The 22991-nt window shown below is 41.9% G+C and overlaps 3 protein-coding genes and 1 long non-coding RNA gene across 4 annotated transcripts in view; 1 reads left to right on the top strand and 3 right to left on the bottom strand.

Annotated features, from left to right (window-relative positions):
* LOC103395970 (phospholipid scramblase 1) overlaps positions 1–3180 on the bottom strand; it is a 4872-nt gene extending 1692 nt beyond the window's left edge. The window contains exons 1-4 of the mRNA XM_025066308.1: positions 2008–3180; positions 1135–1474; positions 977–1054; positions 671–863 (exon numbers count right to left, since the gene is read on the bottom strand). Coding sequence (XP_024922076.1) covers positions 671–863; positions 977–1054; positions 1135–1465 — 602 coding nt within the window. The 5' untranslated portion in view covers positions 1466–1474; positions 2008–3180. The remainder of the gene's footprint in view (positions 1–670; positions 864–976; positions 1055–1134; positions 1475–2007) is intronic.
* On the bottom strand, positions 3164–6254 carry chrng (cholinergic receptor, nicotinic, gamma; the record flags this gene model as incomplete). The annotated part of the gene is made up of 11 exons (XM_025066324.1): positions 3164–3387; positions 3473–3606; positions 3698–3962; positions 4058–4172; positions 4338–4452; positions 4574–4774; positions 4842–4939; positions 5107–5262; positions 5737–5861; positions 5945–5989; positions 6084–6254. Coding segments are annotated over 11 exons (1629 nt in total), but the record flags the coding sequence as incomplete, so codon positions are not given.
* Positions 6255–7034: 780 nt separating this feature from the next.
* LOC103395968 (uncharacterized) lies at positions 7035–20457 on the top strand. The gene is made up of 9 exons (XR_003053103.1): positions 7035–7743; positions 9441–9514; positions 9942–10133; positions 10236–10428; positions 10592–10675; positions 10801–10908; positions 14638–14726; positions 18117–19052; positions 19113–20457. It is a non-coding gene; the product is annotated as an uncharacterized LOC103395968 (long non-coding RNA).
* prss56 (serine protease 56) lies at positions 7750–16711 on the bottom strand. Its single transcript, XM_025066289.1, has 12 exons — positions 11961–16711; positions 11688–11880; positions 11454–11562; positions 11211–11367; positions 10974–11116; positions 10724–10883; positions 10460–10648; positions 10173–10364; positions 9913–10076; positions 9215–9776; positions 9007–9113; positions 7750–8919 (listed from the first exon to the last, which is right to left on the bottom strand). Exons 1-12 carry the CDS (start codon positions 12049–12051, stop codon positions 8743–8745), a joined length of 2244 nt encoding a protein of 747 aa, XP_024922057.1. The 5' UTR covers positions 12052–16711; the 3' UTR covers positions 7750–8742.
* Positions 20458–22991: the final 2534 nt, after the last annotated feature.

Here is a 22991-nt window from a genome sequence, read left to right as displayed (position 1 = left end):
GAATTTCAACTTCAGGAAATAGTTGCTTTGAGAATCTTAAACTATACAATGTTCAGAGCTGTGTCCAAGTGGAGTTGACTGATGCCTTTGTCGCAGTTGCATCAAGCCCATTGTGAACAAGGAGATGCTGGGGTGACCGCGCCTGCATTACTAGTTATTTATTGCTTCTGGAAAATTAAATTTGATACACAAAGGCCACGCCTAACCTTAGACTCTGATTACATCCAGGTAACGAAGAAGGAAAAGTATTTTGATTTCCCTGCCATTGCAGCGCTCATCAGCCAACATTCCTGTTGAGGAGGAGGCTGCATTCCTTCCTTACCAGTCCGGGCCGCTGTGGTTTTGTTGGTGTGTCTCTAAGCAGACAGCTGTTTTGTGCATTAACTCTACCAGGTTTAGACGGCACTAAACAGCTGTTTGGAACACTAAAGGCTCTCATTGCTATTTACAGCCGGGCCTGGGCATCCCAGGGTGGTTGAGGGTGCCCTGAAGCTGGAGCTACATGGAAAATGGTTCACGTTACAAGTTGTTATGTCTGAGAATGTCTGCGATGCGTTCAGATGGCTGCAGGAAGAAGGGTTATAAATGTTAATAAATGAGTAATCTTTTATGACAAAGAGGAAAGTCCAGACCAGGTCTTCTGTCTCCAGGTGCATCTTGAAGTTCCTACCTCTGACACACTGTGCCTATAAGATGTTTCTGAGGGGTGTAGACCCTCATCTCCATCAGGCAGCAGCCAAAGCAGCAGGCGTCTGATCTGAAGGGCCTTTCAAAATAAAAGACCGGGCTGCCCTGACAGTCAAAGCCTTTCAGTGTGCAGGCACGAGCTGGACCACAACACTGAAGACACAAACATGAACTCTCTGACAGGAGAGAAGGAGATGTAGACGATGAGTGAACAACCTCTGTCATATTGTCTTCGACAAAAATATTATTAAAGCAGTTCAGAAATGTTGACATGAACAGGGATGTATACCTTCAACAGCCACAAATATCTGGGATCTGCCGCCCCCTGTGGTGATGCTGTAGATCCTCCTGGGAACACACTGTGGCCCTACAATTACAGTATTAAGGTCAGCTAAAACAAAAGTCCAAATGTCAGTACATCATTTCCCAAGCACACACACATCTAACCTTGTAGCTCTGGTTGCGCACGGATGTGAATCTGACTGACTGTTTCCAGCACAGTCATAAAGTCTGAACGAGTCGAACTTTCCTGGTTTTGCTCCTCCACTTTCTGTGACGGCAGCGTGACTCTGTTCTCTATCTTCTTCTCAGGAGACAGAACTGAAAACTGCTGGTCAGGATCCCACTCAGAAACTACTGGCTGGGCTTTGGCTGCAGGTGTGTGAGACTGACACTCACAAGGACCGCAGCGGTTCTGGAAAGCTCGGAAGATCATCTGTATGTGCTTTTCCCGCTCCAGATGACCGAGAGGGAGAGGCTGGTTTGTTACAGCTGTCATGGTGTAAAACTGAGAATACATACAGTACGTGTGAACAAAGTGGTTCTATGTAGAACATTTGAACTTTTGTCTAGACACCAAGGTTTTCATTGTTTGAAAGAAAGGAAATATGTAAGCTTATAAGTACTTTTAAAAAAATAAAATTTAGTCCTGAAATTAAGGAAAACAAAGACTAAGTTAAAAAAAAAACAACAAAAACTAGGACTAAGTAAAAGATTTTTTTCCCCCATTCAGTGTGATTTACACCGCCCTGGCAGTGACAAACACATTCTCTTTTGCAGACACACATGTCGCCATGGCAGCTAGAGCCTCTTTCTCATTCACATCACACACTCATGGTCTGATACTCGGTCCTATTATTTTAAAATGTGAAGCCACTGGACTTCAGTTACAAAAACAGTGACAAGATCAAGTTCAACATCTCGTTTCTTAAAAACCCATTAACGTTTGGGTCCCAGTGTCGTGTTTGGACAGACTGTGGTTATAATATAACAGCTGAGCTGTAGGAAACAGAACATATAGAGTAAAGTGTTATTTCTTACCCTGTGAGTTCAATCTTCAGTTGCTGGAACTTCTAATGTGTTAGGACAGAAAGACCAGACGCTGGTCACAGGGACCATAGACCATTGTCTTTACCTCCTCTCAGTGTAAGAACTGCCTCGATCTCTGTGAGCGTAAACGTGTCCGGGGATGTCACTCCTACTTTTCTTCCTCCAGCTCTGTCTCCATCCCAACAATCAGGATCTGCCTTTTGTTTGGTGAGAAAGGCATCGCTCAGCCATGTAATTGAAATCCTGCTTCCAGAGGTGGGGTTAGGGGGGCTGCACAATGTGTCAGTGTTTAATCTGCGGGGTTTAAGGACTCTCAAAACGAACCTTAAATTACGTGTAGTAACAAAAATGTGGCCCATATTTAATTTTCTTTTTTTTAATATCATTATTACAATTAAACCTTGATTCAAATATTTTCTGTAAATCAGTCATTTCCTGTTTACAGTACATGTGTGATCAACACCATGTTGTAGGTTTCCACATAAACCACAGGATAAACACATATAACAAATGAAAATAGCTGTTGTGCTGCAGATGAAGGAATACAGGTCAAAGGTCAAGAGTTTCAGGAGTAACACTGAAATTTCATGTTTTGTTTTCCGCAGGCTACAATACCACTGCTGACAGACAGGGGGGACTTTGAAAGGCCATGGCTCTCTGACACGTCTCATCAACTGGTTTGTGAAAACATATTACAAAAAAATAGGCGTCCTCTTGATGCCAATCACCAGAATATTTACCTCTCACCACTGCACCACTGTGCTGTCACTGGTACCAGGCCACAGGGAGAGACAAAAAAACATATTCTTTGCATTTTGATTATATCAGTGGAAGAGAAAATAACAAATTACAAATGTATTTTGACATGTCAGTCACGTGTCTTCAGAGAAAGACTTCATTATCTCATGTTATACATAGTTGACATTTCTCAGTAGATTATAACCAATCTGAGATAAAGTGAGACTTCCACCCAGGTGCAGTGGATTTGTGACCTCCACACGTCCGTAATAACAGGTAACACAAACAGTATGAGGAAAATATAGCTGTATTTTCCTCGTCTTCCTTTCCATTCCCGTGAGAATTCCCTAACAGATGCCGACATATTTCCACTTTGTAGAGAGGAAATAAACGTCACGACCTCCTGATATATTTGTTCATAAAGTCCTCTCACATTCCATTCTCAGTTATATCAGAGAAATTGGTCAGCGGCGGCAGGTACTTCTTTGGATCACCCAGGAAAGGTGAAGATGGCGGCTGGTTGAAGTGGCCCATCAGAAAGATTCCAATCGTGCCAATAAAAAACACCAGTGTCATCACAATGAAGCAAACTCTGTCGATGACTCTCGCCACCAGGAACCACTCTTCATTTTCCTGTGATGCAAAAGAATTAAAGACAGTGGCTTCATTTTGTTTAAACCAAAAAACATAATTAGTAAACTGTGATCGGAGGCCTTACGTTCTGGAAGCTGTTTTGCTGCCGTGCCGTCTCAGCGATGTGTTTGCAGGATGCCACACACTGCCTCAGTTCCGGAGAGGCCCTTGCCAGACTGGCACCGAGCTGCTCTGCTGTGCCCCCCTCCAGTCCAGCATCTGGATTTCATTCAGACCCGGTAGGCATTGATGAGATTACAAATATAAACACACCTTTGCTGAATATACTAAAGAACATTCAGGTACTTACGGATTTTATCCAATACAGACTTCATCAATCCGGTTCTTTCCTTGAGTCTGGCAAACATGAGTTCGGACCGGGATGTTTTCAGCACGTATTCCTCTGCCTTAGTGATGAGGACCATGGAGCTGCGCCGACGATACGGAAGTAAGAAACCGTTTCTCCTGCCTGGTATAAAAGTGTTGCCATTGGCCATTTCTGAAATGTTGGCATTGTTCGGTGTCCAGGGTCGCATCTGCATCCTCAGCAGTCGAGGTAGAATGTTGAGAAATATCTAAGATGAACAGCAGGTTAGCCGTGTGTAATCCAGGAACAAAGGTTAGTGTGTGGTTGTTTGGCGACCGCCTTGGTGAAATCGGTTCCACTCACCTTTCTGACTTTGTCTGTCATCTTGTGAGTGTTCGGGGTTCTCAGTGACACGTTCAGGACAATTACACAGTTCATTACAACCATGGTGGTGACAGACATCACAAACATCAGATATCTGTCAGTCAAACCAAAGGAACGTGTCTTATTCTTTATGAAGCAGTTGGTTTTTGTTGCGTTACATTTGTTATTGTGTTTTGAGCACAGTCTCTTCTCAGAGCGAATTCTTTTCTGTAGTTGTTCAAATGCCAAACTGGGCTCGGTTGGTTTAACTTGGACTTACTTTCCAATGAGAGGCACTGCCTTAGAAGTCTCCGGAACCTTTTTAGCAATAAGAAAGAGAAACACAGTCTGGCCCAGAAGAGTTGCAATTGACATGGTGCACTTCTGTCCACCAGCTGTGAAAAGCAAACATTTGTAGGGAGGTTAGTCCCTAACAGTATGGAGAGTATGGATTAAAACCCCAGGCAGACAAGACTCAGGGGCCAAACTCTCATAAACAAACAGTGAGCAGAGCACCTTTGGCAGGTAGATAATAGACCAGCAGGCCCAGGGAGGAGAAGAGCACACAGGGAGCAATGATGTTGATGACGTAGAACAGGGGCTTCCTCTGGATGATGAGGAAGAAGACCACCTCCTGATACTCCCGCTCGTCTTTGGTGTACCGAGTGTTGATAACTTTTTTTGCCGGTCTGTGTTTGATGACCCATTCGCCGTTCTCTACCAACAAAGTTTTCATATTTAGACCAAAAAAGGTGATAATTCTACTTGATATTGATATTTATACCTGTGAAAGCTTCAGGGTCGATGTCCACCCACTCCAGTGTGCGGTTGTCCTCCACCTTCAGCACCATTTCTATTTCGTTGGCGCTGTAAGTCTGGGAGCTGGAAGAAGACACAAGATTCTGTTTCTATGGTAAACCAAACATACAGTCAAGAGACAAGGGTCAGAGACACCTAACAAACACGGCTGTAGGATGTTTTTCAACTCTACGGTTAAATTATACAATTGTTTAAACCTAGTTTGAATTGCAGATTCTGTTCTCACTCACCGGAAAACCATGGTACAGTTCTGCCAGTCAAAGGGAAAGTAGTTGATCCTGATGCTGCAGGCGCTGCGGTAGATGGCAGGAGGCAGCCAGTACACGCAGCCGTTAGGAGACACCAAAGCGTTGCAGTACATTGCAACCTCAAACTGACCATCTACACTGTGGGCCAGAGGAAACACGAGAAAAAAGACAAGATCCAGATTGGTTTACTATGATGATTGGTTTACACATGTCTTTGACTTTAACAATTGTTTCTTGAAACGATGTCAACTCTGAGTCTCCCACTTTCTTTAAATGACACTTCCTTAGTTTTTAATCCTGTCATCTCTCTGTCACACATCACACCTGAGACGTACATATTATTCCAGCTGGTTGACTTCAGGTGTAACTAACTCCCTCCATCTTCACTTCCTGTGCTCCCTGTATCTTCACTCTCTCTGTCATGTCCGACTCAGTATTTCTCTGCTGTCTTCTTCTCCTGAATTACTTTTTCTGTCAACAGCAATCACCACACGCCTTTCAGCTATTTTCTCCTCCTACCCCCGCTGCTCTGTTTCTGTCTGCGACCTCCTCGCCAACGGTGTAAACTACTGAGTGTAGATGAATATTCACAGTCAAGGCTTTTGTACTCACTTATTCTCCAGGATAATGTCTGGCAGCCAAATGCTCTTGGAAGGAACTCGAAGCTCAGAGGTGATGTTCCCGTACAGAGCCGACCTGGGGGGCTGATCCCACCTCAGTCTGTGGTCACACCATTGCTACACATGAAAATAATTGACTTTAGACCAGGTAATTAAAAACCCATGACCAGGACTTTAAATGTGTGCGTGAGTTTCTTCACCATTTCTATCCACACGCTGGTCGTCAGAGCCTCCTCCTTTTCATTCTAGGGAAACATTGTCGAGAGGACCATGGAACTTTAGGGTCTCTGCTGAAATTGGCATCATATCATAGAGCCCAGTCGAGTGTAGCTCACCTACCAGGGATATGAGGTTGGTCAGCGTCATCTTGATGTAGACTGGAGTGATGTCTCCACTCTTCTCTGTGGGCCGAACATTTTTGTTGTAGCCTTTCATCAAATCCTTGAAGAGTTCTCCTTCAAGGTTGACTGCAGATGCTGAGAGAAAGTAATACAAACCAGAAACCAATTTGAATTATTATTCTTACTTGATTTGTTTTAAATACACTATAATAAAGCCCAGGGGGAGGATGTAAAATTGTGAGCAGGCACCAGGAAACCAGAAACAAGTGAGTGAGTTTGGTTGTTTGATCCGCCATGTTTAAATGCCAGCACTGATTAAATTCTAAAATCATGAAACTCTTTCAGGATCGTTCAAGCTGGATTTTCAGAAAACTAGTTTGAGGAGTGCTTACACTCAAATGGCGACATCTTCAAATATTTGGTAAGTTGGAAACCTTAGAGTCTGAACTTTCAGAATCTGGGTTTTAGAAAGTATTTCCATAAACTAGTCACTATCTAGCTCCTCCCTGAGGAGCTAGATAGTGACTTCACCTAGACTGAAGTATTTACATTACAACCTGAGGGTTGTTGATGCAACCGCAGCAAAATATTAGACAATTCTTCCAGGACAAGCGTATTAACTAAACAGCACTGTGTCTACACAAATATTTTAACCTATCAGATTGAACTGAAATTGAACTAAGAAAATCCCTGCTCTGTACAAGGGCACCTAGGAAGGAACCACTTCACAACACGATAGAATCATCACATAAGAATAAAAAACAAACAAACATTTGATTTCAGACGCACCTTCTTCTCTGGGATCTGTCTGGTTCTATGGATCAGAGGGAAGCAGTTTCCTACCTGTGGTGGAAATCATGAACAGGAAGATCAGAGGTCCAGAATCCATCAGTGAGTGTGTTGGTGCCACAGAGTCCGACAAAAGCTCTGATCAACGTCAGTGAGTGAAACAAAAACACTACTACATAGTGTCACTGTCCTGTCTTCGTGTCTCTCTCGCTCTATTTCTGTGTGAGGAAGAGAGTGAGTGAATGTTTGCGTGTGTGTGTGTGTTGTAATTCCCAGCAGTTCAGATTGAGGCTGCTTGGAGGAGGGGTGGGGGGGTGCTGAGGTTTGAAGGAATGATTGGAGGATGGAGGTGGGGGAGTCGATGATTGTTAGGTTTAAATCCAAGAGTGTATTTCCAGTACTGCATAGCCAACTGTCTCTCTCTCTCTTTCTCTCTCTCTTTCTTTCTCTCACACACACACACACACACACACTATAGGCATTGTGCTGAGTACATGGCTGCTCTCCAGTGTTGGAGTGCACCGTCCAAACACACTGTATTGTAGTTTCCCGTCAGCACCTGCCTCCTGTCACTCATCCGTCCACTCGGAGACAACCCTGACTCTTTGAGGACATTGATCTATAATAAGCTAGTTAACAACTTTTTCCAATAGAAACCTGAGTTAAGTGTGATCTCTACACCATAAGGGTGACTGACAGAAAGATTATCCAGGCAGAACGCAGCACGTGTGTCTGTGAGCCATAAAGTTTAACAAATGTACACTAAACCGAAGAACAGGTGATAAGTCCTGTCCCTTTACAGCACACTCCCCGTGATGAGTGGCCAGGCTCTGTGGAGGTTACTGACCCATCTGTGGCCTGCCATTACAGTAAGTGAGTGTGTTTACTCAGCTGTTACAGTCATCCTTCTGTATCCAACACTTAGGACTTGAGCTGCTCAAACACTAACTACGAATAGGGATTAGTGGGAAGATTTTAATCGTGATGTCATTTGAGTTTGTATGGTTTCTTTTCAGCCAATCAGCAATGGCATCAACACACGTCAGACATTACGTGTCTCTAAACGTCAGTCTAGATGAGTCCAATTATAACCGTCCTGGAATTAAGGAGAGAAACCAGGAGGCATTGGTCGCTGCGGCACAGCAGCTGTGACGGTGACCAGTGGCTCCCTGTGTTTACCAGAAAGATTAGCCTTAAAAGGTCAAAGGACTGAGGTCACTTTGGGGTCATACCAAAGATTAATTAGAACAAGTGAGAAATGTTTGATCTTTTTCTCATTTCAATTTTAATCTAATCCTGGGATTTTTCTCACAGTGCTGACTCTTATTTAGAGTCAGGTTCTAGTTTCTCTTCTGAGTCAATTAGGTTTTTGAAATAGAAAAAAAAAATTTAAATTAATTTGAACGACTACTCAAAAACTTCAAATATATCTAAATTATAATTTATGAGCTTCATAACATAATGATTTATTTTTTTATTAAAGATTTACAAAATCCTCTTTACAAAAATATGATGACAATTTTATACAAATAAATATAATAGTAATAAATTTACCACATACATATAATATTCACAGTCTGGGTTCATCTGATCAGGGTCACCCTTGAATACTTTGAACAAGTCACAATAACTTATTAATATACAGTCATAATTTACATAAGGCTGTGTTTCTAAACCCATAAAAATCTGTGCTGTGATTGGCTGTTCGTGCCTCGGTCTCGACATTCAGGACACACAGGAAGATGATCTTTGTTATAGAAAAGTCTGTGATGATTTGATTTTCTGTTTCTGTTTCCAAAACCAGGGCAGTTCTGAACCATTTTAACATAGTTCTCCCGTGTTTGACCCAATATTTCAAATTGAGTTTCTTATATTTTCTTGAATGCCTCCAATGCCATAGCAATAATCCTCGGTGCGCTGCGGTAAAACGACTCATTCTCCAAACCGACAAGAGTGTAGAAGGTCAAATGTTGTCCTCCCACCAGTGCTCTGACCCGTGCCTGGAAGAGTCCTCGATCGTTTTTAGTGTTGAGATCCACTAACACCTGAAATAAATAAATAAAAGCAGAACTGTAATGTGCATGTAATTTAGATCAATGATTGTTTTTAATATTCACAAATCTTGATGCTACCTCATGAAAAGTCATGCGCAGATTTTTGTTCGAGACGTTCAGGATCCAGTTGTACGACTCTGTGATCTTAGTAACTTGCTGTAAGGCTTCTCTCACTCCGGGACAAACTGCAAGTAAAACAATAACACATTAAATACATGAATCCCCCCACACTTATCACAGTATTTCATTGTAAGTGTACAGCAAAAGTACACAATGTTTCACATACTCTCCCCACTTGGTCCTGATGTCTGTCTCTTGTGAATAAGACTCCTGTAGTTCCTCTGATGTTCTTTAGGCTTTACAGCATCCACAGTCTGTCCAGGGTCAGAGGTCATTTCTCTGCTGTCACCCTCTGTCTGGGCAACAGTTGTTGACTGTGGGGAAGATTTGAATTCTGTTTCGTCTACAGTCTCCTGAAAAGTAAAACTCTCAGACTCTGTATTCCATTTCAGATCTGACAGAGTGTCTTCGTTCAGTTGGGCCTCAGTTGGAGTCACGTCTTCTGCCATGAACGCATTCTGCGTTGGTAATGTTTTAACTACATTCTTTAAAGTTTTCAAAAGAGACCAGGGCTCCTGTGGTTCTCCAGTTGACGACAGTGAGTCTCTGTAGTCCAAATATTCAGAGTAAGAAGTGGGAAACGGCACAGTGTCAGGAGAATCCTCATGGTGGGAGGCGGTGTCCAGACGCAGAATAGGAGGAGCAGCTCTGGAGTTTAACTTGTAGCGCAGTTCTGAAATAACGGCTTGATACTGTTCCTCCAGCTGATGTATGGAGGAGTCTTCTGTCTGCCATGACATGTAAAAATCACATTACATTACATTACCTTATTCATGGTTATAGTGAATGTGCCTGATGTTGGCTGAGACCCTGTGACCCTTGAGATAGAAGTGAATAGAATATAGATAGAATAACCTGATTTACCTGTAAGAAAATGTTTGCACTGGTTTCAGGCTGTTCTTCTTCATCCAAGCCCTCGGACATGTTCCTCAAATATTTCTCCCAGTCGTCTACTGAAGGCCCCACAGCTTCAAATAATGTAGGAGGGACTGGAGAGGGACCCTGCTCTGTAGTCACCACAGCACCACCTGCTCTGCACAGTATTAAACATCTATTAGAAAAAAAAAATGTACAGCAGGGATTTGGTGAGTTTTCCTCTGGTTTGGTGAAAAAAAACCCCAAACCTGTAATCTGTGTAAGAGACTGTCTCAGATCCAGGTCTCTCTTGTGTCTGCTATGTGTGAAAGCTGAGCTGTAGATGTGTTCCACCAGCTGAGGCAGAGTTTGGCTGAAGAAGGTCAAGTCCACCCTGTCCCTGATGTAGTCTTCTGCCCTCTGGAGAAGGTCCAAAAGGCTCTGCAAGAAGAAACGCATTTCTGGGCAGAGGAAATAAACAGAAGACGATGAGCATAGCTGCAGTAAGATCACGACGTGTATACTGTATGTATAGAGGTAATATATATTAACTTACGACATTTCTTGAAGCGTGTGAGACATTTGTCCTCTGCCATACGGCTGCAAGAACGGTCAGATTGGCCGTGGGGGCAGGTCAAGGTGTAGAAGTGACACAGAGATTTGAATTCTGCTCTTTGTTTCTCTTCAGTCATTTCCGTTGTTCTTAAAAGCTCTGGACATGTTGGCTCTCGGCTCCCAGACGCCCCTTAAAACAGAAGATATTTTCTAACATGTAAGACAAACTTTTTATAAATCTATGAGGTTTTTTTTGAGAACTCACGTTGTATTTCAGCCCTAATCCAGTCAGTGTAGGTGGAAACCCGTGTGTAAACACCAGGTTTGCCCTTTTCTCCACAGCCATCTCCCCAGGAAGTGATGCCGCGGAGTTGAAACCGACCTGAGATCCGGTCCTGGTAAATAAGAGGACCTCCAGAATCTCCCTACAAAACAAAGCAAACACTAAAGGTGAACGTTTAATCACAAACTGAATTTTCTTAGACAAAAGAGAATGTTAGAACTATTCTACCCACCTGACAGGAGTCAACACCCCCAGAAAGGTAGCCAGCACACAGCATAGTGTTGGTGACCAGCTCTTTGCCAAGGGCGCCCCTACAGGTGCTCTGAGGAAGCAGTGGAACCTTAGCTTCCATCACTACATCAGCAGACGGTCCATCTGTAATTGTACAAATATTACATCACATATTGATTTTGTTTTTTTGGACAAATTTGTTTTTATGAGAAGGAATTTTTCTTTATCCTCCACTCACCCTCATAGAGGGAGCCCCAGCCGGCCACCAGACATGGGCTGCCATTAGGGGGCTCTGTACCAGAGGGTAAACACACTGGAGTGACGTGTTCAGACAAAACCACCGGTGATGCCAGTTCTACCAGAGCTATATCATTGTTAAAAGTCTTTGGGTTAAACTGTAGAAAGAGAAGAGACAATCGATGTGTTAATTCATCAAGTGATTCCATGACAGGGTGGCTCTCATTGGTTGATTGGTAATTGCCTTAGAATGAGGGATAATGCGGTTCACTTTGACAACTTGTTCATCAGGGTCCGTCTTGGTGATGTCAAATTCCCCCACCACTGCCGTCCAGTAGCTCTCAGGGCGACCCCTGCTGGTGTCAGGTCATTAAATATAACAGGGGTGAGAAAAAAATGAAAAATATTTTTAAAATGCTAAATACAAACCACAACTCTTTATGCAGTAAAAGGAATATGTCACACATGAGCAACTCACCCAGCGAAACAATGTGCTGCTGTCACCACCCATGAGCTGTCCACCAACACCCCCCCACACATCAGGCCACCGTCCAGCTGCAGGTTGACCAACCAGGGCCAGCTGCCTGGAGAAGCAGGGGAACCGCCCACAATCCTGGAACGAGGCCGGGTGAAGTTTGACACCGTGGACGACCTCTGACCACACAGTCCTGCTGGCACAGAGACACGCTGATGTAATGCAACAGACAGGGGGAGAATGACAGGTTCTGTGCGTCTGTGTCCATCCTCTCACCCTGTGCATGGGGCTCAGTGTCTGGTTCCAGGTTCTGCATCGTGTTGAGCAAGCTGCACTGTAGGACGCGGGCGCTGCAGCTCTCCCCCATGATCCGGATGCAGCTCTCTTTCTCCAGGTCACCTGCTGGGCAGCGATGCTGGTAATATGCACAGGCCTGACTTAGAGCCCAACTCCGTTCTGCCTCATGTGCTAACCTTTGGGCTGTGAAGATGATGTCACAGCTGGGCTCTGATAAGGCACTGGCAGGAGATGCTGCAATCACAGAAAAAAAAGTTATTACCGAGGAACATCCTGCTCGTGGCTTTACAGTACAGGAGTTATGTTGTGCTTACAGCAGGATCCAGACAGTTGTCCACAGTCTTGAAACAGACAGGGAACACATCCCTGGCAGCCGGCCTCAGCCCGACTTCTATCAGATGAGGCGTGATCAAGTGCAGACAGAGCATTGGTCATAGCTGCCTCTAGAACCACTGTGCCACGATCAGAAAGTACTGAAAGAGAAACATCAAGAAACTGTCAACAGCTGTGCACAAATAATTCAAATGAAACCGGGGCCAGAACTGAGGCAGGCTCCATGTCATCATGGAGGGATACTTCTGTATGTACCTTCTGTGGAAGTAACCCAGTGGATGTATGCAGCAGTTAGAAAGAAGCAGAGTTTGACTGTTTGATTTGCTGCCACTTGAAATGCTTTCCATTAATTTTCAATTGTCATGCAGAAGCTTTTGCGGAAAAGCCTCCTTATGGCTATAGCTTATTTTTGCAAAGTGCTACGGATGATGTTGAATCGGAAATAGAAAGTCTACAATGTAACATGAGTGAGCAAATGAGAAAATCAAAAGCTGAACACTAAAAGAGTTCTATCCCCTGCGAAAAGCATCAGATTGGGAAGAGTTTGAGTTGATCAAAGCACTGATATTGACTGATGCCACAGTCCTTTTGAAGAAATGATGGGTTTAAAGCGTGGAAAACTTGCTCACGCTCAGCAATTTTGTGCGGCTTCTACAAACAAACATCAGTTGGGCCGCTGACCGTGCAAACCCCCCTCCATGCAGCATCACTTCACTGGATAGGCTGCTCACAAAAACAATGCTGATGAAGCCCTAATTGGAAGAACCCGGGCTGAGCGGGCTCAGGCTGGTGACGCAAGCACAGCCTCGGGGGGCACGGAATAGCAATGGTGAAGACCTCAGCTCTCTTGTTTTGAATGTTTACTGTGTCTACAGCCTAAACATGCTGTTTTTGAAGAGGCTCTGCCCTGAACAGGCACCTGGAGCTTTACAACCAAAGAAGGTCAGATGTCTGCAAGAGCCAGATGTGTCTCTACAACACTGGACAGGTCACAGGTTGAACAGATGCAACAATGAAGAGAAAAGCAGACACAGTGAAGGGGATACAGTGAAACGAATTAGATCTAAATTGTGTTCAAACAAACTGAAGGACAATACAAGGTTAAGAAATACCTTTGAGACCACTTTGGGGCATTCTGTAGATCTCTCTAATTGCTGGTGCCGCCAGCAACAGGTCCCACCTCAGAAACAGCACTGATAAGAGCGGCAGCATGGTGTCACAGCATCAGAAGCAGCGCCACTCAACAATGACAACAAGCAGACCCACAGCCAAAGAGATGCAAAGTTGGAAGCAGCGGAAAAGGATGCAGAGATGCTAAAGAAGAAGAAACTAGGTTCAGGTCCGGTCTCTCCCTCTTCCTGACTCTCTGGACTCTCTCCCACACTGTGGTTCAGGGCATCTGTCTGTAAGGTTACTCAGCGCAACAAGTACTTGAAGTGTGACTGGTATATATAGAGCCCATGAGAGGACACTAGTAAGTGGGAGGGGATGGAGATAGGATAGGGAGAGATAGGGAGGGAGGAAAAGGAGGAGGAGGAGGAGGAGGGAGAAATGTTGCCATGGCCAATACACAAACAGATGTATTCATTAAAACTGTGACTGCAAATAGGGCACAACTTGCCAAGGCTGGACTTTACAAAAAGGTTGGGTTCTGTGAAAGGAGGGGGGAGAGAGGGATACAGACTGGGAGGAGGAACAAGAGTTATTGGCTGAGCAGCGAGGAAGGGGTTGGTAAATGAATGAACTAAAACAGAAAGAGGGAAAGTAATGTAGATAAAGATCTGAGACAGGAGGAGAGGAATGTACAGCAAGAGAAATGTCAGCATGGTTGAGTGAGTGATGCACGCAGGACATGAGAGGAGGTTGAGTGACAAAGTGTGAGAGTGTGGGACACTGCAGTGTCTGCCATTCTGCCTGGTCCTCAAAGAGAGCATTGTCCACGGCGTCCCTCTGAGGATGCCCACATCAAAGTGGTCCCCTGGGCATCGCTTGGCGGCCGCCGCATTGATCATTTACCGTCTTTCATCCCCTCCATTAAAATATTGTCAGTTCACATTACTTTTGTCTTTCTCTGCTGAACTTTACTTTGATGACATCAAAATGCTTTTGATTTGTAGACTACATTTAAAGTGTTGAGTTTATTACTTTTGTCCGCTTATGCATTATTCCTGAAATGTCCAAACCAGCCAGGACCTGTTCCTAGGTGTGGTTAGACCGGGCCATGCTCATGACACCTCTGCATGACAAAATAACCTGATGTCTGTGACACGTTAACTGTCTTTTCTTGGTGCTGTGTATAATTCAAATGTCTTCTAATGTACAGTGATGATCGATGACCAACTATCTGGCTGAATGATGAAAGAACATGAACCAACTCCATAAGACCATGATCAGAGAGCACAGAACAAAACTGTAAGTGTTGGAAAGTGTGACTATGTTTATGTTTCGGCAAAAAAGCCTTTTGCAGCCAAATCTAAAGAAAGAGTACAAACAAACAAACAAACAAACAAAAGAACAGATCCAGAAATGGGTCAGACATGGGTTTCAGAATCACTGCTTTCAGACAGTTATTATTGTTTAATATTTTCCATGTACACGGGGCCCTGGAGGCCTCCGTCCACTTGTGCGTCACAATAAATGGGAGTATGCAAAACAGACTCAGGCGGGGCAAAATGGGGCAAACTGCTGTGGGGCAATCAGCCGGCACTCTTTTATCCTTTCTCTCATCCCTTCCACCCAGTCTCTGTGATGCCGGAATGCTGTGTCTCTGCTTTGATAATAAGAAAGCTTTTACCTTACTTTTGTCTTTTACTCTAGTGTTACCAGTGGTCATTTGGTACAATGTTAAACTGACACTTCGGTCAATTATCAAAACTTAACAAAGCATTTATCGTGATGCATTTGAGACGTGTGTGTCAGATGCTGAAGTTCAGCTCCAATAGACACAAGGATGTGCTGCTTCTGCCATAATCCCCAGTTGTATTCAATTTCCCTTGTCATTTTGTGTTAAACCTGAACAGCAGTTGTGTTAAATAACACCATGCATTGTGTTTGTTTATAAAAACATTTGCCCCATTGTTTTAGGAAGAAAAAACAATTGAAATGTAGGTCAGTGGGGTTAGCAACAGAGAAAAGGTTCCCAACACTTTAACCCTCATGACAATAGACAGGCTAAAGATGCTCATCTCTACAGACTTGTCATGGCTCATTGTTACACTTTTTAGTTGGATCTATTATGATCCCACTTTAACAACTCATCAGAGTACTGTTTTCTCTTTCACTTTCAATTCTCATAAATCATATTAACACATACAAAATGGTTGACTAAATGGTTATTATTTTTTACATGTAATTTCTCACTAGACTGCACTTGGTTGCAGCTCTGAGACTTGCAGAGTTGAGATTATCTGAGAAAGGCATGAATGAGGAAGATGGATCACAAGACTGCTGAGATTGTTTTGCATAGGAAACATACAGTAGTTTTCTGCTGTGAGCTATAGTATACACACAGGGAGGATGAAATATGTCTTCATACGTTCTGGGATGGTATAGGTTATGAAGTTAGGATTGATTTCCTATCTGGTTGTGCTGTATCTGTGCAAGGGCACAGGCTGTTTAGTAGACTTTTGGGCTTTGATTGATTGTTTAGGATGTTGCATTTTTAATACAGTAGTATTAGCCTATATAACTATTATATGGCCCTTTAAAAGCAACCCATACTAGTATAAATGAATAAATAAATAAATGCATTTATTAAGAGGACAAATTATTCTCTAACATTTACACTTCCTGGCTCATGAGAAGTGAGTTTCTTAGTACTCTCAATTTTGAAGATGAATCTAGGAACTGGGTTACTCCTAATTAGCAGCTCGACCTGGTCCGGGTGGACAGCAGAGAGAAAGGTGGTCTAACACTTTGTTCTTCTGCTTCAAGAAATCCAGTCATTACTTGACTGACATCTTCTTTTGCCAGAAGATGGCAGTGAAAACACATACAAGGGCAGTATTGAAATTTGCAATATTAGCTGCAGTTGCTTTAACAGATGCTAGGTGTCCTCATTACACCACTGAAGCCTTACTCCGCTGCATGAAAAGAACAGAGGCATCCTTACAACACACTTTAAAACAGTAACCACTCATTTCTCACATTGACAATTGAGTTAAAAAAAGAATCCATAAACAATATCAGTTCCTGTATCAGACGTTGTCTTCATGATTTGCTGACTATGTCCTCCTTTCAAAGACAACACGGGACCCTGGCCTGGTCCCCTCAGGTTCTGAAGGGATCGTCCAGATGACAGGAGCTTTTAAAAAATCCCTGTCAATGTTCTTGCTCTCCTCTGCCCGAGCCATCGCCTCCAGTTCCGGTGAGGTTTCCGGACACCAGTCGGCCATGAACTTATCCTTGGCCTCACAGTAGTTCACCACCAGTTCTTCAGGCTGTTCTCCAAACATACAGTCTGGAGAGATAACAACGAGCACAGTGAGTGAGGAAACATTCATGCATTAATGCTGTGAACCTTTAAATTTGCCGTTCAAACCTGCAAGGTCATGGATGAGGTCCTTGATGAGGTGTCCGATGATGGCGTACAGCACAGACAGGACGATGAAGACGGCCATGAGCAGGTAGAGGATGTAGGTAGGCAGGTTGACGGCATCTCGGGCAGGAGGTACATACGATTCAAAAACCACTGAACCGTCTTCCTCCTTGTAATGAACACTGTACTGCTCCAGGTCCATGGCTGTTTGGAGTCCTCAGAAATCCACTAACAATAGTTTATCATTCTATTTCACAATCCTCTTTTGTTTTGTTTACTCCTTCCTCTTCCTCTCTGGACATAATGTCACATTCTTGATTCCTTCAGTAGCACTAAATGTTAGTTTTACTGTAAGAAAAATCAAATCAAATAATGCTGTGTACTGTGTGTCTGCCTCCTGTCTACTGTCCTGCCTGCTTGTCGCCTAAGCTGCACAGTTGGAAACCAGATTAGCTGTGCAGCCTTGATGCACTCAAGGTCAGGAGAACACCTACAGCGAACTAAGTAGCAGTCTGGTTGTGTCTGCTAAAGTTTAGCTACTTTGCAAGATTATAGAAATTCAATTAATAGTATTCATATAGGTGGTTAAATTAAGAATCCTATGTCGATTAAAGGGATAACAATTATAAAGATATGGGACAAAACCCTATCAGTCTAGAACTGGAGAGAATCACTAAAAAGACTGAACTGTGTTGTTCAGCTAACACTCAGCTGTTAAGAATAAGAAACAACTGGTACGTTCTGAAATGTGGTGTTAGAAGATAATACTACAAAAGAACAATACTTCCTTCAGGATATTTTATAATATCGGGTGTGGATTTCTTTAAATATTTGTAGATTTAATAATAGTAATTTAATTTATAGTCGATTTTTTGCTGTTATATATTATTATATATTATATAAATAATATATTATTTTAAATGATAATTAAAATACTGTATTCAATCAATATATCCATTTATATAAACTTTATAAATATGTATAGAAATACATTTTTTAATAAATCATATCTCACTATGTGACTTAATATAACATATTAATTCGACTACTGCTGCTGTATAAGGTTAAAACAAAGTTGTCAAAGTAGTTAAAACTATTATTGTTGAATGCTATTTATTGATGGTTTATTCTTTGTTTTCAATTGTTGTTTCCAAAGACTGGTAATTCACTAGAACAGAAAAATACAATATCCAGTATTGATTAATTTCATGCAATTTTGATTTTATTTACAATTCTCTCTCTCTCTCTCTCTCTCTCTCCCTCAGTTGTTCTATCCCTTTGTCCCCATCTTCATCTTCATTCTCTCTGAGTGAACTTCATTAATGAGCGTTAACAACGTAGACGGACTAATCCATGACATTTCTTAATGAGGTCACAGAGGGGTGCAGTACAGCGTTAACAGGTAAGATGATTAGAGTGAGACACAACAACACTCTGGAGCTGAGTTCAGCAGCAAAACAGGACATTTGGCTGAGTGGGAGAAAATTCCTCCATGAAATGTTGGGCGACGATTGTGTTCGCACAGTAAATACAGAAGTCTTTTAATAAAACAGTCTTTATTTCCATTTAGCACTCATGTTCCAAAAAGACTGTACGCTTCAGTGTCACTACAGCACGAATACAACACTGATCACTGCACTGATGTGAGTTAGGACTAAAACTAATGCACACTAACGTTGGGATCATAATCAGACTCAGAGGGAAGTGACACGAGGAGCTTCAGGGCAGGAGAAGGTCACGCTATGAGCAGATGTTCTTTTGCCCCCCGTGTGTGATGGAGCGATGGAGCTTCTCAGCGGAGGCAGAGAGGATGGAGCCCAGTGTTCTCCATCTCTCTGACAGAAGCGGGGCAGCGGTGCGTTCTTTTCCCTCTCCATCTTCAACGTGTCTCTTTGTGGGACTTTACTGGAGACACTTTGTCGCTGCTCTTTTTCTCTTCCGGCTCTGCCTTCCTCTGAATCATCCTCTACTGGTTTGGGACCGAGAATCCAGTCTGTGAGATTGGACATGGATAATGTGTATTGTGAGTTTTCATGTGAGCTCTCAGACGTTTGCATTCACTGTTATGGGAAACCAAAGAAAGGAAAAGTGAGACACACAAGACACAAACCTGTGGGTCAATGTGAGGGAGTGTCAACAAACAACACAGTTACAATAAGGGTCAAAGAAGGGAACGTTCACCATCTGTGGGACAAGAACAGGTCTGGTAGAGTCACAATAAAAGGGCGACCAGGAGGAGTGGGAAACACCGACAAGAACAGGTCTGGTAGAGTCACAATTAAAAGGGCAGCGACCAGGAGGAGTGGGAAACACCAGCCCAGTGTTTACCTGCCAGGTCATGCATCAGATCTTTGATCAGATGTCCAACTATAGCGTAAGTGGCCACTAAAACCAGAACTACCCCAACTAGGACGTAGACCACGTTATGTGGCAGGCTTATAGCATCTCTAGGAGGAGGAACGTAGTCCAAAAAATAGGCCTCCTCCTCTTTGTCCTTCCTGCTGGGCAGCTGGAGGAGCCGTCGATGCTCCAACATCACGTGTGTGAGGTTTAAAAGAAGCGGTCCTCCTGAGGTCAAAGGTTTTTGACTTGCATTGTCAGAAACAACGCTCATTTCAATGAAGTTTCTTTGAATGACTAAGAACTTGTAATTGTCTTTGTTGCAGCTCCAAAACCCTTCACTAGAAAAATGAAGATACAGGAAGGTAATAAGACAAAACAGGAAGAGGAAATGAGCATCAAACGATTCACATTTTTCTAAAGAATCATCACAAATTTAAATGTCAGCCTTGTTGAAAATGAACCTTTTCTCTCAAAAGTTCCTTTCTTTCACACACACACATATTCTTGTTACCAGACATCTTGACTTCAGGGCAGAGTATGCAGGCTTTGTTTCCACAAGAGGAGTAATTTTACCAAGTGCATTACTGGCAGTCTGTTCCTATAAAAACCTTTAGATTTTTGTTGTTGTTGTTGAGGATATGATGCTGCTGCTAGATATTAAAAGTTCTTAATAATTTAGTAACATTGCAACATATATATATATATAATGGGTTCATAAAGTCCTATCTACAGTATCTATATCGATCTACAGGACCAGGGCATTGTTCTGCTGGTGAATACACCACCATACACTTCTAGTGGTCTGTTAGAAAGACACGAAACAGTTTAATTTTTCACTCAAACTTCCAGGATTTGAGTGAAAAGTGAGACAGTGCAGAGGTGAATATAGGACATAGAGCGTTAATAGGATTATGTGTGTCGCAGAGCTGCATCAGCTTTCCATCTGCAGGGATTAGAGATATGAGTGAGGTGGGCTGGACAGTAATATGTCTGAGAGGCTTATGGTCTTCCATCACTACATCACATTATTGCAGACACATACAGTAAATCTGTTTCTCCAGGATTTTAAACTGCTAGATATAATGTGAGTGTGTTATTCTGTCACATCACTCCTCTAATATGACACCACATTATCACGGCTCATTTCTGGCTCTATAACAGAACAGATGGTGATATTTGAAGCCTCGCCTCCGTCTTGTAAAAGTCAACCACTGATAAAAAAATGAATATATCAATAATATGTGCAGATCTCTCACCTCAGAGACTGGAAGGAGATTCCTCGGTTTTTGTTGTCGACGTGGGAATGTCATGGACTTCCTAGTTAGCATATATATTCTTCACAGACATTTCTGGAAACAAACACACAGCAGAATTTTAGTGTCATGTAAATAAGGACTTACCACAGGAAGTGCTGGGTTAGCATGTAGTGAAAAGACGTATAGCCAACCATCAGGGTTGTGTGTGTTACAGATGGGAAGTTCGATGTTCTGTCGACGCTGTAGAGATCTCCCTCTAGGATTTCGATTCATCCTCCGACACTTTTTGCGTTCGCATAAACTGAGTAATGAGAAACTGCCATTCTATAATGGCGATGGCTACATTTGCGAAGAGAATGAACCAGGAGACTGGGTGTAGACCCCAGTAAAAGTTATGTGTCATGTTGTTTAGAAGGTCAGAGAGGAAATAGAAAGTGTGTGATGAGCAGGAGAGAAGCGAAAACTAATCTGAATGGGTCTTAAGGAGTGATGATGTTCTGCAGAACGAGGCTGTATCTTCTCAGGTAATCCTTGTCTCAAGGAAAAGGCTTTTCGCTGAGTCAGCAGAACAGAGGGCGGAACAGAGGTGAGGGTTCTCCCTCAGCCGTTTCCTTTTTCACTGAGGTCAGGAATGATTACTTTAATTCAACATCTCACACTGGTGAGATCTGTAGATACTGGTTTTGACGTTGTTCTAGATCTGACAGCAGTTCAATAAATAACATCTTTAAAAAGATAAAGACAGGGTTTTACCTGTGACTTACGTCAGCGTCTTGTAAGATCCACTTGTTTTTTAATTCACAGTTGGGTTCTGGATCTTCTTCAGGTGAAATCACAACACAATCACGCCACAGAGAAAGCACTACAAGCTGGACTAGTCACTGAATGAGGTATTCTATGTGGCCCGGGGCTCCATCACGCCGGGGTCACCACCTTCTTGGGTTTGTCTTCCGGCTCTGCCATCCATTTGAAGTAGGCATCTCCTAGAATGAAGGTCCAGTAGATGATGGTCAGAGAGGTGTTCACTGTCAAGATGCCAATGATCAGAGGATGCAGCATGGTGGCGGATGGGAAAGGACGCTGGGTGAGGTGAAAGTGTGAGTGTTGTGGGTGAAGGGTTATCTCCTCCTGTATGTCCCTTCTTCTCCTCCTCTCCCTGTGAACTCACCAGCCCTCAATGCTCTCTTTCCACTGGTCACCAAGTTTCTGTGGCAACAGCAGCGTAATCCCCTCGAGCAGCTTTGTCACAGAAGATAAAGTTGCATTAGATGGCAGGCCTGCTTTATAAGTGATGTTCGTCCATGAGATGCTGTTGCATAAAGTTCGCAGTGATCAGGAGTGTGTTGTTTTGTGGAGACCATTTATACACAGCTAATAATGAAGGATCATAACAGTAACCACAGTTATCCTAAAGTCTTAAGTCAGTCATGTTTCTATATTTATTTCTTAAACTTATTCTGTCACTAATAAATTAAATTACATTTATAATTTATCGTTCAGAAACTGTTCTAAAGCTCCATGGGTAATTATTGGGATTTTAATTTTCTTTACTGTGGTGTTATATTTAGTCAGTTCAAGCAGTTGATTAAGCAATTTTTTTAAACAAAAAAAAATCTAAATCAAATCTACACGTATTATTAGCTTCAATCTTGAACAGCTAATTGAATTGTATTTCATACTTTTTGTTTCCTTTTTGGATTACCGAAAAAAAAAATCAATATCTATGAAAAAAGATAGAATCTTTGTTTTGTTCTCTTCGTGTTCTTTCTCAGGTGTAATCCACAATTTAATCCAGGCCACAGACATCAGATGGAGCTCTCAATAATCTTTCACTGAACAGGACAGATGGTGAATTAGAGCAATCCTGGAAACCTGAAGATTCTATAGCAGCTCAATCTGGACATTCTGTCCAAGAAATGTGTATATGTGTGTATTTACTTTTATTTTTTTTAAACAAATGTCTGAGTCAGTTCCTTGTAATTCTGACCTTTATCCTCACCAGTCAGACTTGTTAGCTGTTTTATAATAATCTAAAGAATATTGAAAAAAAACTAAATCCAATAACACTATAATAACATTTTCGGAATTCTGTTTTTAAACAAGGAATACTTTTATTTAAAATTAAAATGGGTTTTAATTATTATTATTATTATTATTATTATTATTATTATTATTATTATTATTATTATTATTATTATTATTATTATTATTATTATTATTATTATTATTATTATTATTATTATTATTATTATTATTATTATTATTATTATTATTATTATTATTATTATTATTATTATTATTATTATTATTATTATTATTATTATTATTATTATTATTATTATTATTATTATTATTATTGTGATTATTAATATTTATTATTTATTATTATTATTGTTATTATTTATTATTGTTATTTATTTATTTATTATTGTTTTTTATATTTATAAAAAACAATAGTTTTTAAAATTATTTTTTATTATTGTATTATTATTGTTATTATTGTTATTGTATTGTTATTAATATTATTATTAATAATAACAA

Source organism: Cynoglossus semilaevis, chromosome 20 (genome assembly GCF_000523025.1).
Source record: "Cynoglossus semilaevis isolate Cse_v1.0 chromosome 20, Cse_v1.0, whole genome shotgun sequence".
NCBI lineage: Eukaryota > Metazoa > Chordata > Actinopteri > Pleuronectiformes > Cynoglossidae > Cynoglossus > Cynoglossus semilaevis.
Note: the sequence above shows the minus strand (reverse complement) of the source record. Positions and strands in the feature narration are given on the sequence as shown.